This window comes from Bos indicus, chromosome 15 (assembly GCF_029378745.1).
Source record: "Bos indicus isolate NIAB-ARS_2022 breed Sahiwal x Tharparkar chromosome 15, NIAB-ARS_B.indTharparkar_mat_pri_1.0, whole genome shotgun sequence".
NCBI classification, from domain to species: domain Eukaryota; kingdom Metazoa; phylum Chordata; class Mammalia; order Artiodactyla; family Bovidae; genus Bos; species Bos indicus.
In genome coordinates, this window is record NC_091774.1 from 44,208,710 (window position 1) to 44,225,186 (window position 16,477).

A 16,477-nucleotide genomic window follows, 5' to 3' on the forward strand; every position below is an offset into this window, starting at 1 on the left:
CAGCCCTGGGATTTCTTTGGAAGGACTGATGCTAAAGCTGAAACTCCAGTACTTTGGCCACCTCATGCGAAGAGCTGAGTCATTGGAAAAGACTCTGATGCTGGGAGGGATTGGAGGCAGGAGGAGAAGGGGACGACAGAGGATGAGATGGCTGGATGGCATCACCAACTTGATGGACGTGAGTCTGAGTGAACTCCGGGAGCTGGTGATGGTCAGGGAGGCCTGGTGTGCTGCGATTCATGGGGTCGCTAAGAGTCGGACATGACTGAGCGACTGAACTGAACTGAACTGAACTGACAGGAGTCAAAGCCAGGGTGAAGGAAGCAGAAAGCAGCCTAGGAATGAGATTGTGTGAGAAGACACTCACGTCTGGGTGCCTGGGAATGAGACCAAGTGGGGTTCTTCAGTGTAAGCCCCCACCCCGTAGACAGGCGTGAGATCCCTAGCCCTTCACGCCCGCTCACTGCTCACTGTCTCACTGCCTGCACTTGTCCTACTTGAACAGCATTTCACTCTCCACTGGATTATTCTGGTTGTCATACAAACATGCACTCTGTACCCAACATTCCCCTCCAATTACCACCTCGTTTCCTGTTCCTCCTTTAGGGAAACCTTTGAAAGAGTTGTCTGAGCTCCTTGTCTCCATTCCCTCTCTTTAATTTCTTGAATTCCTTCCAGTCAGGCTTCCCTTCCTACAACTCCACGGGAATCTCTCTTCTCAAGGTTACAGTAACTACCTAAATCTAGGGGTCACTCTGCAGTCTTTTCCTTGCTTAGTTGTTAGCAGATTTGGCTCAACTGATCACTCCTTGTTTCTCAAAGGTCTCAGGATATCACTTCTCATGGTTTCCTTCCTTCCTCACTACGTGCTCTTCCCAGTTTTGCTTTGCTAGTTGTTCCTCCTCTACCTGAGCTGGAAATGCTGGAATGCCCCAGGGTTCAACCCTTGGACTTCCCTAGGTACACTGACTCCCTAGATGGTTCATCTAGTCATGTCAGTCAGTTCAGTTGCTTAGTTTAGTTCAGTCGCTCAGTTCAGTTCAGTCCATCAGTTGTATTCGACTCTGTGACCCCAAGGGTGGCAGCACACCAGGCCTCCCTGTCCATCACCAACTCCCGGAGCTTACTCAAACTCATGTCCATTGAGTTGGTGATGCCATTCAACCATCTCACTCTCTGTCCTCCCCTTCTCCTCCCGCCTTCAATCTTTCCCAGCGTCAGGGTCTTTTCCAATGAGTCGGTTCTTCGCATCAGGTGGTCAAAGTATTGGAGCTTCAGCTTCAGCATCAGTCCTTCTAGTGTATATTCAGTACTGATTTCCTTTAGGATTGACTGGTTGGATCTCCTCTCTGTCCAAGGGACTCTCAAGAGTTTTCTCCAACACCACAGTTCAAAAACATCAATTCTTCAGCACTCAGCTTTCTTTATAGTCCAACTCTCACATCCATACCTGACTACTGGAAAAACCATAGCTTTGACTAGCAGACTTTTGTCAGCAAAGTAATGTCTCTGCTTTTTAATATGCTGTCTAGGTTTGTCATAGCTTTTCTTCCAAAGAGAAAGTTTCTTTTAATTTCATGGCTGCAGTCACCATCTGCAGTGATTTTGGAGCCCAAGAAAATAGTCTGTCATTGTTTCCATTGTTTCCCCATCTATTTGCCATGAGGTGATGGGACCAGATGCCATGATCTTATTTTTCTGAATGTTGAGTTTTAAGCCAGCTTTTTCACTCTCCTCTTTCACCTTCATCAAGAGGCTCTTTAGTTCCTCTTCTTATCTATCCATGAGGTTTTAAAATGATATCTGTATACCACTGACAAATCCCAAATGGAAATTTATAACCCCAACTGCTTTCTAACAGGTGCTCAGGCCCAGAACTGTGATTCATCCTTGACTTTCCTTTGTCTCTCTTACCTCTTATCCACTCTGTCAGCAAATCTGATTGTCCTAGCCCTGGAGAAAAATCCATCTGTTGTGCCGTTGTTCCAGTTCAGGCCACAGTAACTTCTTGTGTGGATTGTTCCAGTGGCCTTTACATGATCTCACTGTGGCCACCTTGCCTCCCTACACTTCATTTTCTGATACGATCAGAGCATGTCATTCTTCAGCTCACACTCCTTCGAGAGCTTCCTTTCTTAGAGTAAAGCCCCAGCCTTCCTATTGGTCTGTGGGCTTCTCTGGTGCCTCTGACTGATCTCCAGCCCACTCCTCTTCTTCCCACTCAACTCTGGCCACGCTGGCCCCTTGGTTGCCCCCAGAATACAGTAAGTATGCAGTTGCCCCAAGCCTCTGCCCTCCTGCTCCTCTTGCCTGGACCATTCCTCCCCTGGATAAACACATTGCTTACTTCCTTAAGGTTCTGTTCTCGTGGTCCCTGGCAGAGGGGCCTCCCCTGATCTCCTCCACTGTTAAGCTCTGCCCCTTCACCCTGCCTTATTCTCCTCCACTGGCCCCACAACCCTCTCACAGCATGGGTTTGTTTATTGTCTATTCACTCAAGACAAATAAAGCCATACTGTCTCCCTCTACCAGACTATAACCTGTAGAGAGAGACTGTCTAGTTTTAGTCTCTACTGATCCTTGATGCCTAAAACAGTACCCGGTGTGTAGTGGGTGCTCCGTACATGCTGGTTGAATGGATGAAGAGCTGAGGCATGTCTCAAGCCTGATACGGTTTGCACACTGTGATCTGGCAACTAGGTGGCTTCCTTTGTCCGCTTGCTCAGGGTTCAGGGAAGGTTGGCCATGAGCTGCCCTGGGAGCCCTGGAGACATGAAGCTGGAACCTGTCAATGGCAGAACGAGAGACCAGACCCCAGAAGAGGCTTTTCTCAGGTGCTTGGCTTCCTAAGGCAGCCTGGGTCCTGGGACTGTCATTCTCTTGACCGTAGTCTTTCCTTGTGCAACAAGGGGAGAGTGGCTTTCACTTCCAACCTCAGTGTGAGGAATTGGGAAACAACTGGAGCATGAAACTGAGGACCAGAGTGAGCACACTCTCCCATCTGTGCCTCGGAGCTGCCACCTGTTGTGTGCACTCATTGTCACAAGGACACACACATCCGTCCTGTGCTCTAGGTGAAGATTCTCCCAAGCCTCCTCAACTGGGGAGCAAACACTGATGGAAGCTGATTCTTGGGACTGCAGAGCTAGCTTCATTTCCAGGAAATGCTTGGGGGAGACCCCCAGAAGAGTGCCAGAGCCTTGAGCAGTGAGAGAAAGGGAGAGAGAGGTGCAGTCTGAACACGCAGCCCTTGGCAGCTGGTCTCTAGGGAAGTGCAGGAGAGAGGCATGGGGATGGGAGGCCCAGGACGGTGGTCCTGCACTGGGGTGGGGATGGGGGGCCACCTACACACAAGCCCAGCCTTTCCCACCACATCACTTTGCTATTTTGTTGTAGCAAATCACCCTAAGACTTAGGGGCCTAGAACAATCAATGATTTCTCACATTTCTTGTGCATTCACTGAGTAGTTCCTCTACTGGCTTCCCCCAGGCTTGCTCATGTAGCTGGTTCATTGGCTCCAAGATGACCTCACCGTGTGTCAGGCCCATGTGGTGGTTGGGGGGCCACAGTGACACTGTGCATAGCCTCCTCTGAAACACCAGACTGGTTTTTCTTATGTGACAGTCTCAGGGCAGAACCCCAAGTGTGTGAAGTTGGAAACATCAAGGCTTCTTGAGGCCTCAAATTTGAAACTGAGACCGTTTATTTTCTACCATATTCTGTTCATCAAAGCAAATCACAGGGTCAGCCTAGAATCAAGGGGCAGAAGAATAGACTCTACCTTTTGATAGCGTGAGCTGCAAAGAATTTATGACTGTATTTAATTTACTCCTTTCCCTTCCCAGGCTTCCCTGATGTGTGTGTGTGTGTGTGTGTGTGTGTGTGTGTGTGTGTGTGTGTGTGTCACTAAGTCATGTCTGACTCTTGGCTCAGACAGTAAAGAATGTGCCTGCAGTGCAGGAGACCCGGGTTTGATCCCTAGGTTGGGAAGATCCCCTGGAGAAGGGCATGGCAACCTACTCCAGAATTCTTGCCTGGAGAATCCCATGAGCAGAGGAGCCTGGTGGGCTACAGTAAGTTTATCAAGTGATTATTCTGAATAGGCAGCTCCTTGTTGATGTTAGTTATTATTAAGCTAAGATTGAGTGCTGTGTGTTAGCAACTGAGCTCGACCCTTGACACGTATTGTCTCTATTCCTTACAGCAGTCCGCTGAGATGTGTGTTCTTTTAACCTCCATTTTATTTATTTATTTATTTTGTGTGATCCGCTTCTGGTCATTTTCCTTTCTAAAAAGAAATATTAATTTTTTAATTGAAGGATAATTGCTTTACAGAATTTTGTTGTTTTCTGCCAGAGATATGGAAACTGAGGCTTAGAGAAAGTTATCTGTGGCAGTCATGTAAGTTGTTAGTGGCTGTGCTGGAACTTAAATGCTACTACTGTGATGTTCTTACCCTCTACTGAGAACAACCAGCCTAGATAACCTGCTGAAAAGCTTACTAATAATAAACTGTCATAATGAGTTACAATGTTCAGCATAATTTCATATCCATAGTCACATGTGCCCATTACAACAAGTCTGATGTAGTTAGAACGACATTTTGAGGAATTGATACTGGCAGCTTATAGAGCCTGTGTGGCTTTGTCCATGGTCACATTCCTGATACAAGGTAGAATCGGAAACGTGCAGAGAAATGCAGTGAGTTCTACCCTCTGGTGAGCATTGGAGCCCATGAGGGGCGGGGCCTTATCGATGACGTGGTATGAGTGAACGCTGCTGCTCTGTGATGAACCTGGAGGTGCCTGGACTCCAGGTCAACGGAGTCAGGCCTCCTTTTGACCCCGAGTTGCCAGAGCACATTGGCTTGGCCTGTGTGTGGGTCTGGGTGAGGAGCACTTGTGGCTCTGGGCCCCAGATGAGCCAAGATCCGAAGCCCAGGACCTTTAAAGGAAGGGCCTGTCTCTTCTCTGTTTTATCCTTCACTAGGAGAGAAAAACTAAGCCTCAGTTAAAACTAGGCACTGAGAGAATTTCTTAACTTGTGGGATTGCCTTCATGTTCGAACTACTGAGGGAACTTACAGAGTCATCCTTTCTGAAAGCATCAGAAGCAGGCTGGGATCTTAACAGACCAGAGGTTCTCGCTGTTTTTCTGCCCCCCTGTGGGAGCCATGGCCCCTATTCCCCAGTGGCTTCATGGACTGGTGAATTCTCACCTTGAAGGTTGAGGAGTTACTTCGTAGGGGAGCATTTATCAAAATATCTAGAGAGATGAGGTATATATAATTTGAAAGGGCTTCCTGAAAGATTCTGAGTCTCAAATACTGGCCACCACTGACTAGGATTCAAACTTCATGAGGACATGAATTTTTGTCTCTTGTTTATTCTGATAGCTAGTGCCTAGAGCAGGGCCTGGCATGAAGTAGGTGCTCACTAATTATTACTGAATGAATACACACATGACAAAGTCATCTTCTGTTAAAGGCATCTTCTCTCGCCTCCAGTGGAGAGTAACTGAGACATTGAGTCCTTTGTGTAGCCCAGACGCTTGTTGCCTTACAGGGCTGGACTTTGACCTTTTGGATCTGTGGTTCTGTGAAAGAAGTGAGGGACCTGGGCCTTTCTTGATTGTGAGTAGGTCGGGCTCTCCCCAGGCTCCAGCTTGGCATGTTGCCCTAGCCCTGCCCGCCCTGGGGAGTACTCGTTTCACACCTCCTTGCTGAGCAGTCTCTTTGGTCATCAGCTTGGCTGGGCACCGGATTTCTCTCATCTGTGCCCATGTACACGTGGGATGGCTGTTGTTTGACTTGCCCTTTTAAAAACAACTTAAGCATGTTGAAGTTTCCTGTTGACTGGGGGCAGCCAAAGGCTATGACCCAACAGGGAATTGTTGGCCAATCCTTGACTCACCCGAGCTGCAGTTTTCTGTGTGTGATCGAGCAGCGACAGCAGCCTGGCTCAGGGGCAGCTGGCTGCATTCCCCAGATGGCATGGTGCTCTGGAGCCTGTGAGTCTGGACCACCCCACTCTGAAGGCCTGGGGATTAGAGTCAGGTGGGCCTTGGGAGCATGCAGTGTTGGCGAAGCCCTGCTGTCTTTGAACTAAAGCAGTCTGGGAACATTTCTGAAAGTTGACAGTGATTGCCCTAGTAGACAACTAGAAAAGAATGCCAATGAGGAAGTATGCCCATGGTTCTTTTCAGTCAGCTCACCTGTACCTTTTCTTGTCTTTATTTGTTCATTGTTCATGGTGCACCTAGATACCGAGTAGATGTCCCTCCACCTGGAAGAAATCATGGTCTCATAAGGAAGACCAAGAGGTCCCCTGATACTTACAAACACTACACTGGAGACAGGACTGTGCTCAGAGCTGTAGGGGTCTCTGCTGATCTATGTCTAGGGACCCGGGCAGTTCATAAGGATGGTGGAGGCCACTGCCTCGTCTTTAGAGCAGCAACATAGTGTAGTCATGGCTTCACGTACCAGCTGAGACCTTGAATGAGATGTTTAACCTTTGTATGCCTCAGTGTTTTTCATTTGCAAAATGAAGAAAATAATAATGTATAATAATATGACAGAGTTTTGTGAAGATTGAATGAATAAATATATGTTAAGACCTATCCTAAAGAAAGTCAACCCTGAATATTCTTTGGAAGCACTGATGCTGAAACTGAAGTTCCAATACTTTGGCCACCTGATGTGAAGAGCTGAGTCATTGGAAAAGACCTTGATGCTGGGAAAGATTGAGGGCAGGAGGAGAAGGGGGCGACAGAGAATGAGATGGTTGGATGACATCACCTATTCAATGGACATGAGTTTGAGCAAGCTCTGGGAGATAGTGAAAGACAGCAAAGTCTGGTGTGCTGCATTCCATGGGGTCGCAAAGAGTTGGACACGTCTTGGTGACTGAACAACAACAATGTAAAAACACTTATTAGAACTGTTGCCAATATTTGCTAAGATCTGTGTGTTGATCTGGAGCTAGGAGGTGGCTTGTTTGATGTGATACCACTGCTGGGGGCTAGAGCTGTGAAGGAGCTGGTCTTCTTTCCCCATTAGCCTCCTTTGAGACAGTGGAAAGGATTCTTTCTTGAAGGGCCCTTCTGATCCTTTTGGGGGACTTCCCTGTAGCTCAAATGGTAAAGAATCTGCCTGCAATGCTGGAGACCAGGGTTCAATCCCTGGGTTGGGAAGATCCCCTGGAGAAGGAAATGGCAATCCACTCAAGTATTCTTGCCTGGAGAATTCCAAGGACAGAGAAGCCTGGTGGGCTATAGTCCATGGGGTTGCAAAGAGTCCGACATGACTAAGTGACTAACACATGCACACCTCTGATCCTTTTGAGACCTTCAGGGATCTGAGTTCTGATCAAGACCCAAGCTGAGGTGGAGTGTCTTGTGTCTGGTAGCAGAAGCCTGAGGGGAGATGGGGCTTGTCAAGGAAATAGATCAGAGGGGTCAAGTGCATATTTGGGACCACTTTAGGAAGTGGGTGCTGGAGATGCTTTGTAGCAGCTCATGAGAGTTGATCATGAGTGTTTCTTCCCAACTCCACATCTAGTGAGGTCACATGGGTCGTCTGAACTCAGCCATAGTAGGAATATTTATATTGTGGAAGTTGGCAGGTGTGACAAATCTATGCTTTCTCCCTGCAAGGAGCTGATTATTAAACATTTAGCAGCACACTTCTGGTCTTACTGTTCTCTGATTGGCCGAGGTGGACTTTGGGGATGCTCTGGCCTGTCATAGACCTGGCTTCTATGGCAGACGGTACCCAGGGCCTCTGGGTATGAACTGGGCAGAGAGACCCATTGACTGTAGCCCACTCTGGATAAGATGTTTCTTCCTGAGGACAGCTTTGGAAGGTACATTATTGCATATAGTACTTTGAGCTTGAGAGTCCCATAGGAAAGGGGTGAGCTGAGCTCTTTAAGAATAAAACAGTGTTCTCAGTCCACACACTGCCATTTCTCTTTTTCTTTTTTTCTCCTAGGTCTCAGTCAGTCTCTCCACCTCCGGTTCTCTCCCCACCGAGGAGTCCCATCTACCCGCTCAGTGACAGTGAGACGTCAGCCTGCAGGTACCCAAGCCGCTCCGGTTCCCGGCTGCTCCTCAAGGACTGGCATCACCGTGAGCCTTCACCCCAGCATCCTCAAGCCCCCTCCCCCAACACCTCACCACCCGTCTGTCCCCTCAAGGCCACCAGCTTTGGTTATCTGGACAGAAGCCCTGTCGTGTGCAAGAGAGAGGACCAGAAGGAGAACATCCGGGGGGCAGCCCAAAATGTAGAGGGCATTGTTGCTTCCCCGCCGCTCGCCCAGAGCACTCCGTCCCTGGGGTCAGCAGTGGGCCCCCGGAGTGTCTTTCTGAACCGCACTGGCCCCCGTGCCCACAGCCTGGGCATTCGGGAGAAGATTTCAGCATGGGAGGGTCGCCGAGAGGCTTCGCCCAGGATGAGCGTGTGTGGAGAGAAGCGGGAGGGCTCTGGGGGTGAGTGGGCGGCCAGTGAGGGCTGCCCCAGCGTGGGCTGCCCCAGCGTGGTGCCGTCCCCCTGCAGCTCGGACAAGACCTTCGACTTCAGGGGCCTCCGGAGGATGAGCAGGACCTTCTCTGAGTGTTCCTACCCTGAGACCGAGGAGGAGGGAGAGGTGCTCCCTGTGCGGGACTCTTTCCACCGGCTGGAGAAACGGCCAGGCCGGAGCGAGCCCAGTGCCTTACTCAGGGGGCACAGCAGCAGGAAGGAGAGCTCAGCGGTGCTGAGTCGGATCCAGAAAATTGAACAGGCCCTGAAGGAGCAGCCAGGCCGGGGGCTCCCCCAGCTCCCCAGCAGCTGCTACAGCGTAGACCGAGGGAGATGGAAGACTGGGACCTTGGGCCCCTTGGAGGAACCCACAGGGAACGCGAGTGTGAGCACTGACAGCCGGGCAGGAGGAGCGGCTGGAGTTGGGGGGGAGGCGGGCCCACCCCCGGAGAGGGAAGGCAGTGGCCCCGCTAAGCCAGGGACCCCTGGAAATAGCCCGACCTCCCAGCTGCTGCCGCCGAAGAGCTCCCCTGATCCCGCTGTGAACCCTGTCCCCAAACCCAAGCGCACCTTTGAATATGAGGCTGACAAGAACCCCAAGAGTAAGCCAAGCAATGGTCTACCTCCTCCACCCACACCTGCTGCTCCACCCCCCCTGCCCTCCACCCCAGCCCCACCCGTCACCCGGAGACCCAAGAAGGACACACGAGGTCACCGCAAGTCCCAGAACAGGTAACGAATGCCCCTCCAGTGATGCAGAGCTGGGCACAGCGGCTTTGTTTTCGATGGAGGATGCAGGAGCAGACTATGGTTGCGGGTCACAGTTAGTACTCTGTAAATTCTGGAGCAGCAGATGATGTTAGGTGAAACATGAGCTAGGCGAAAAAGGTTGATGGTTCTTCTGCTCTTGCAGGGGATCTTCCTAACCCAGGGATCGAATGCATGTCTCTTAGGTCTCCTGTATTGGCAGGCAGGTTCTTTACCACTAGTGCCACCTGGGAGGCCCTGCTTAAAAGTGAGTGGAAGGGTGACATGACATTCCAAATGTTGCATCCTGAAGATGTTGGCTAGTTTGGCCTTTGGAGTGGAGCCCTACTGGAACTTCTTCTATGGCAAAGGTGAAAGTGAGAGTTGCTCAGTCGTGTCCAAATCTTTGTGACCCCATGGACTGTATGGACTATACAATCCATGGAATTCTCCAGGCCAGAATACTGGAGTGGGTAGCCTCCTCCAGGAGATTTTCCCAACCCAGGGATCAAACCCAGGTTTTGAGTGTTGCAGGCGGATTCTTTACCAGCTGAGCCAAATGGGAATGGTAGGGCCATCTTACTTTTAGATCGATGGGGCAGTCCCTTGAGGACTAGTACGATCTTAGCCTCCTAACTACCTGAAATGCCAGCTAGAGATTTATTTCCTTGGCTGAAACATTATCTAAATACTGCATGTTACCATTAATGCAGTAGGGTGGATGCATTTAACATGATTTGCTCTTTCCTGAGGGCTGCCTGGGTGTATAGGAACCCTGGGCTTATATGAAGAGGGGATCTCTGGATCCTAAAAGGGGAGACTGATGGGAAACAGAGAGAACATTTCACCTACTTCCTGGCCATGTCCAGAAGGACCTGTTCTCACATTGACTTCCTGGTCCATCTCAGCATTCCTGACACTGGACTGCCCAGATCATCTCCACAATTGTAGTGACTTGGGAACCGGAGCAGCTCGAGTTGGTGCAGGTTGATAGGCATCTTGTTTTCTGAATAGGAGTAGGCTGGGAACCAGCTTCCTGTGCACGGCCTGTTGTCCTGCCCCTCACTGCCTTTCTCTTCTAACCTAATGTCTGGTGGGCGTTCAGGTTTCTTTGACTTCTGGGGGTTCTTCAACCTGACACCATACTTCAGGCTTCCACCCAGCATATCCCAACTCATATAGAAACTTTCCCGCCATATGCAGAGAGGAAAACATCACAAAGGCTCAAACTCATGAGCTAGAAGAGACCTTGGCTAAATGTAATTCCATGTTCTGGCCCACCTCAGCATGCTCACTGACTCTTTAAGTCTGTAACACCCTGCTGAAATGTTTGCTTTGTCTTTGTGTGTGTGTGTGTGTGTGTGTGTTAGTCACTCAGTCGTGTCCAACTCTTTGTGACCCCATGGACTGTAGCCCACCAGGCTTCTCTGTCCTTGGAATTCTCCAGGCAAGAATACTGGAGTGGATTGCCATTCCCTTCTCCAGAGGAACTTCCCAACTTTGTCTTTAGTCATCTATTTCTAGAAAAATCTGTCTAGAGCCTGCTGTGCACCAAGCCTTTGTGCTGGTCAGGGGGACACAAGAGTGCATAAGATGTGGCTGTTGCATTCAGGGAGTTGGTAACCTGGTACAGGAGATAGATGCACAAATAAATTATAGATGCTGTGCTCCCTACTTGGATCCATGGGCAGGCAGAGTGCTGCTGAAACCCAGAGGAAGAGACATCTTAACTGGGGAGTGAGGGAACCCTCCTCAGAGAGGGAGCTGCTGAGCTAAATTTAGGAGAGCAGGAAGTACATAGCCAAGTGGAAAAAGGGGATAAGAGGAGAGTACTTCAGCCTGAAGGTTTTACATATACACACCCACATATTACATTCATAATATATACATACATCCATATATGGTGGAGTCACTTCAAATGAGAATTAACAGCAAAGTTAAATCTCTGTTCTTAAGGGAAAAAAAAGAATCTGTTTGAAAAGCACAGGCTGAGGATGAGATAGTAAGTTTAAATCTGTTGTGCCTGGTACAATTCTTGTATTTAATATACCTTTTTATTTTAAAAAATATACAAGCCATATATTTATATTATTCAACCAAAGAAAAATCTTTTTAAAAGTCTGGAGGAGAAACTGACTGTATCCATCATCATGAAAGACCCTGTGCTGGTCCTCGATATGGTACCTTCCAGAGGGATTTTCAAGGGTTATTTGGCTGAACATGGCTTGTGTCATTTGCTGACCTGAGAACTGCCTGCATGAGATGTTGACTCCACTGTATACGTTGCTGAAGGCTTGCTGTCACACCAGCAGTGGCTTGCAGGCCAGCTTTCAGAAACCTCTATGCTCAGCCATTGGGTATTTAGCTGGTTGAGAAGTCTGGGCCAGAGACAGAGATCGGGGAGTTACCATGGTAGCAATGGTAGATACGGTGATGGTTGTCAGTATGGGGCTCCCAGAAAGTGCAGGGCGAGAAAGAGAGCCCTGAAGACAGAACTCTCAGACTGTGGCATTGGAAAGGCAAGTGGAAAAGGGGACCCCTCACAGGAGCTTGAGAAGCAGTTGAAAACTAGGAGGCCTGTGTCATGGAGGGCAGGGAGGACAGGGCCAGTGTGAAGTGTTCAGCTGTGATGAAGGCTGCATAGTAACCACGCAGCTGAGGACACTTTTAGTCCTAGACTTGTACCCCAGGGCCCTCGGGGTGTTGTTTATTAAACATGAGAGAAAGGACTGCATCAGCTGAAAGATCAAGGGTACCCAAAGATGAGGAAGGTGTTAGTGGGTGAGAGGGAGGGATTCAGTCAATGCCTGTACTTTTCTCCCTCCCGGAGAGGGACCAGCCTTGGAGAGCAAGAGCATGCAGCTGGGCCAGGCCTCCCTGTGAAGATGAGGAGTAGAGGGTAGCATGGGCTCAGCATGTCCGAGAAGCTAACTAGCTGTGGTTTGGGAACCATGCAGGAGAGGGGAAGGTTATTTGGGGGATGGAAAGGTGCAGGTCACTAACCGAAGGTAAGGTAGGTCTTGGAAATAGCTTCTGGCGGCAAATTGCCTTACCAGGTCCTCTCAGAAGTGGTGTGATTTGTCTTGAGGGCTCAGGCCCTTCTCATTTCAACGAACCACCTACCACCAGCTGCTTCTGTGACCCCTGAACAGCCCTGAGCATCACCCGTCCAGTGTTGAGCCCTTCCTGCCTGCTCGGTGCCTGAGGCCTTGGCTCAGATGCAGACATGGTGTGAGACTCTAGACCAGACGAGGCACTCAGTTCCTGTGGTCATGGCAGTTGCTTCTCAAAAATTATATTCTCCAGGGCTTGGAGGCCCAGGTCAAAACCTCAGACCCTGCTGTCTGACAGCCTGTGCGAGTCTTACCTCTGTCACTTTATCTCCTTGAGCCTCAGGCTGCTGCTGAGTCACTTCAGTCGTGTCTGACTCTGTGCGACCCCATAGACGGCAGCCCACCAGGATGCCCCATCCCTGGGATTCTCCAGGCAAGAACACTGGAGTCAGTTGCCATTTCCTTCTCCAGTGCATGAAAGTGAAAAGTGAAAGTGAAATCGCTCAGTCATGTCCGACCCTCAGCGACCCCATGGACTGCAGCCTTCCAGGCTCCTCCATGGGCTAGTCCATCTTAAAGTGGCACGATACCTAGCAGCAGCAAGCTGAAGACGAATGGGCGAACATGTGTAGAGCATCAGACACAGCGTCTGACACATGACTTCCTACTGGTATTAGTTGCAGGCACCCAGGCTGGGGCCTTTTGGACCATTTATCTCTTCATTTGGATGGTAAGTTTGGATCCATCTTGATGCTTTGCTCAGTGGCTGGTTTAGCGAGGAGGACCTCCAGTCTTGGCTGTTGCCCTTGGCCATTCCCTTCCAGGGCAGCAAGGGTGTGGTTCAGCCAGAATGACTCATACTCTTTGTCATCCACAGAAAATCCTTTGAGTTTGAGGATGCATCCAGTCTCCAGTCCCTGTACCCCTCTTCTCCCACTGAGAACGGTACTGAGAGCCAACCCAAGTTTGGATCCAAAAGCACTTTAGAAGAGAATGCCTATGAAGACATCGTGGGTGAGCAGGGGCCGAGCGGTGGGCTGGCTCATCTGTGGTGCTGCAGGACCGGCGCTCCACTTCATTCTCTCTGGGCAGTTGTGGCCCGACTTCTGGAACTTCTCAAGGAAAGGGCATCAGAGAAAGAGGCTTACCAAAGACTGGGCAGCTGAGAGATTAAAGCCTGGCTTTGAATGAATTGGAACCCAAAGGGCTCCTGGGACCACAAAAAGGGGGAACCACACTGTCCCTTTATTTTTGAAAGTCTCTGGAGTCCAATAGGTGCCCTTTCGTAGCTGTGTATCCTCAGGCAAATCACTTTTAACTTTTTTGCGACCTTTTCTCTTATGAAATGATGATTTAAAAAATTTTTAATACCTATTAAGTTTATATTTAAAAAAGAAGAGTCACTAACTAGCAAATGATGGAAACATACAATTGACACTGGCCGAAATACTTGGGGAGGGGGGAGGGAGGTCACGAGGGAGGGGACATAGGTATGCCTATGGCTGATTCATGTTGATGTTTGACAGAAATGGTGATGATAGTTTTATGGTAACAACAATAATAGTAGTAATATGCAAGATTACTGTTAGGATTAAATGAGATAAAATATATATCAAAGTATCTAGCGTGATACCTGGTCCTTAATATGTATCTCTCCTACTCTTCCCTTAAAGTAAGTGTGAAGTGTCTGAGATTTCACTCTGTTTGCAAGTTAGCACTAGCCTGCTCAGGTCCACAGATACTGGCAGAAGACAGAGGAGCTTGGATCACAGAGGACTTTACTACTCATGCACAACGGGCCACATGAGCTTGCTGTTCACACAGGTTCCCCTTGCTCCGCAGCCCCATGGGGCAGTGTGGAGGAGGTCCAGGTAGAGGCTCTACACATCGTGGGTCTATTATGTCCAGCCGAGGAACCTCAAGCTTAGGAAACCCCAAGCTTTTCAAGGGGCTGCTGGCAAACCTGTTCAACCTTTGCCCCGTAAGCAGACATAATCCTTATTATTCTGGTCAGGAAACAGATCTGCCTGTGTCCTAGAGGGAGACTCTATCCCCCAAGGCTGTTTGCTCTATAAACATCTTTGAAAAGAATGATTAATTTCTCTTGCTCAGGTTGGAAATGTAGAATACCATGGAGAATTGTCCTCCAGGTACTGGGAGGATATTGTGTTGGCAAACTTGCATCTGAGCGTCAACAAAAAGCAATAATTATAATAGTTGAGGCTCAGTCAGTTCAGTTCAGTTGCTCAGTTGTGTCCGATCTCTGCAACCCCATGGACTGCAGCACGCCAGGTCTCCTTGTCCATCACCAGCTCCCAGAGCTTACTCAAACTTAGGTACGTTGAGTCGGTGATGCCGTCCAACCATCTCATCTTCTGTCGTCCCCTTCTCCTCCCACCTTCAGTCTTTCCCAGCATCAGGGTCTTTTCCAATGCGTCATTTCTTCGCATCAAGTGGTCAAAGTATTGGAGTTTCAGCTTCAGCGTCAGTCTTTCCAATGAATATTCAGGACTGATTTCCTTTAGGATTAACTGATTGGATCTTCTTGCTGTCCAAGGGACTCAAGAGTCTTCTCCAACACCACAGTTCAAAAGCATCAGTTCTTCAGTGCTCAGATTTCTTTACAGTCCAACTCTCACATCTGTACATGACTACCAGAAAAACCATAGCTTTGACTAGATGGACCTTTGTCAGCAAAGTAACGTCTCTGGTTTTTAATAGGCTGTTTAGGTTTGTCATACCTTTCCTTCCAAGGAGCAAGCGTCTTTTAATTTCATGGCTGCAATCGCCATCTGCAGTGATTTTGGAGCCCAAGAAAATAAAGTCTCTCACTGTTTGCATTGTTTCCCCATCTATTTGCCATGAAGTGATAGGACTAGATGCCATGATCTTAGTTTTCTGAGTATTGGGTTTTAAGGCAACTTTTTCACTCTCTTCTTTCACTTTCATCAAGAGGCTCTTTAGTTCTTCTTCACTTTCTCCGTAAGGGTGGTGTCATCTGCGTATCTGAGGTTATTGATATTTCTCCCAGCATTGATTCCAGCTTGTGCTTCATCCAGCCCAGCATTTCTTATAATGTACTCTGCATATAAGTTAAATAAGCACAGTGATGATTTACAGCCTTCATGTACTCCCTTCCAGATTTGGAACCAGTCTGTTTTTCCATGTACAGTTCTAACTGTTGCTTCTTGATGCTTCTAACTGCTGCATATAGATTTCTCAGGAGGCAGGTCAGGTGGTCTTGTATTCCCGTCTCCTTAAGAATCTTCCACAGTTTGTTGTGATCCACGCAGTCAGAGGCTTTGGCATAGTCAATAAAGCAGAAGTAGATGTTTTTCTGAAACTCTTTCACTTTTTCAATGATCCAATGGATGTTGGCAATTTGATCTCTGGTTCCTCTGCCTTTTCTAAATCCAGCTTGAACGTCTGGAAGTTCACATACTGTTGAAGCCTGGTTTGGAGAATTTTTAGCATTATTTTGCTAGCGTGTGAGATGAATGTAATTGTGCAGTAGTTTGAGCATTCTTTAGCATTGCCTTTCTCTGGGATTGGAATGAAAACTGACCTTTTCCAGTCCTGTGGCCACTGCTGAGTTTTCCAAATTTGCTGGCGTATTGAGTGCAGCACTTTCACAGCATCATCTTTTAGGATTTGAAATAACTCAACTGAAATTCCATCACCACCACTAACTTTGTTTGTAGTGATGCTTCTTCCTAAGTCCCACTTGAGTTTGCACTCCAGGATGTCTGGCTCTAGGTAAGTGATCACACCATTGTGGTTATCTGGGTCATAAACATCTTTTTTGTATAGTTCTTCTGTGTATTCTTACCACTTCTTAATATCTTCTGCTTCTGTCCATACCATTTCTGTCCTTTATTGTGTTCATCTCTGCATGAAATGTTCCCTTGGTATCTCTAATTTTCTTGAAGAGATCTCTAGTCTTTCTCATTCTGTTGTTTTTCTCTATTTCTTTGCATTAATCAGTGAGGAAGGCTTTCTTATCTCTCCTTGCTATTCTTTGGAACTCTGCATTCAAATGGGTGTATCTTTCCTCTCCTCCTTTGCTTTTAGTTTCTCTTCTTTTCACAGCTAGTTGTAAGGCCTCCTCAGACAACCATTTTGCCTTTTTACATTTCTTTTTCTTGGGGATGGTCTT

General features: G+C 48.4%; 1 protein-coding gene across 5 annotated transcripts in view; it reads left to right on the forward strand.

Annotated features, from left to right (window-relative positions):
* Positions 1–16,477, forward strand: part of DENND2B (DENN domain containing 2B) — a 171,196-nt gene that overhangs the window by 123,876 nt on the left and 30,843 nt on the right. For 4 of the 5 annotated variants that reach the window (XM_019975153.2, XM_070803709.1, XM_019975152.2 and 1 more), the window contains 2 exons: positions 7,994–9,253; positions 13,199–13,335. In XM_019975153.2, coding sequence (XP_019830712.2) covers positions 7,994–9,253; positions 13,199–13,335 — 1,397 coding nt within the window. The other variant, XM_070803710.1, reaches the window with a different exon arrangement.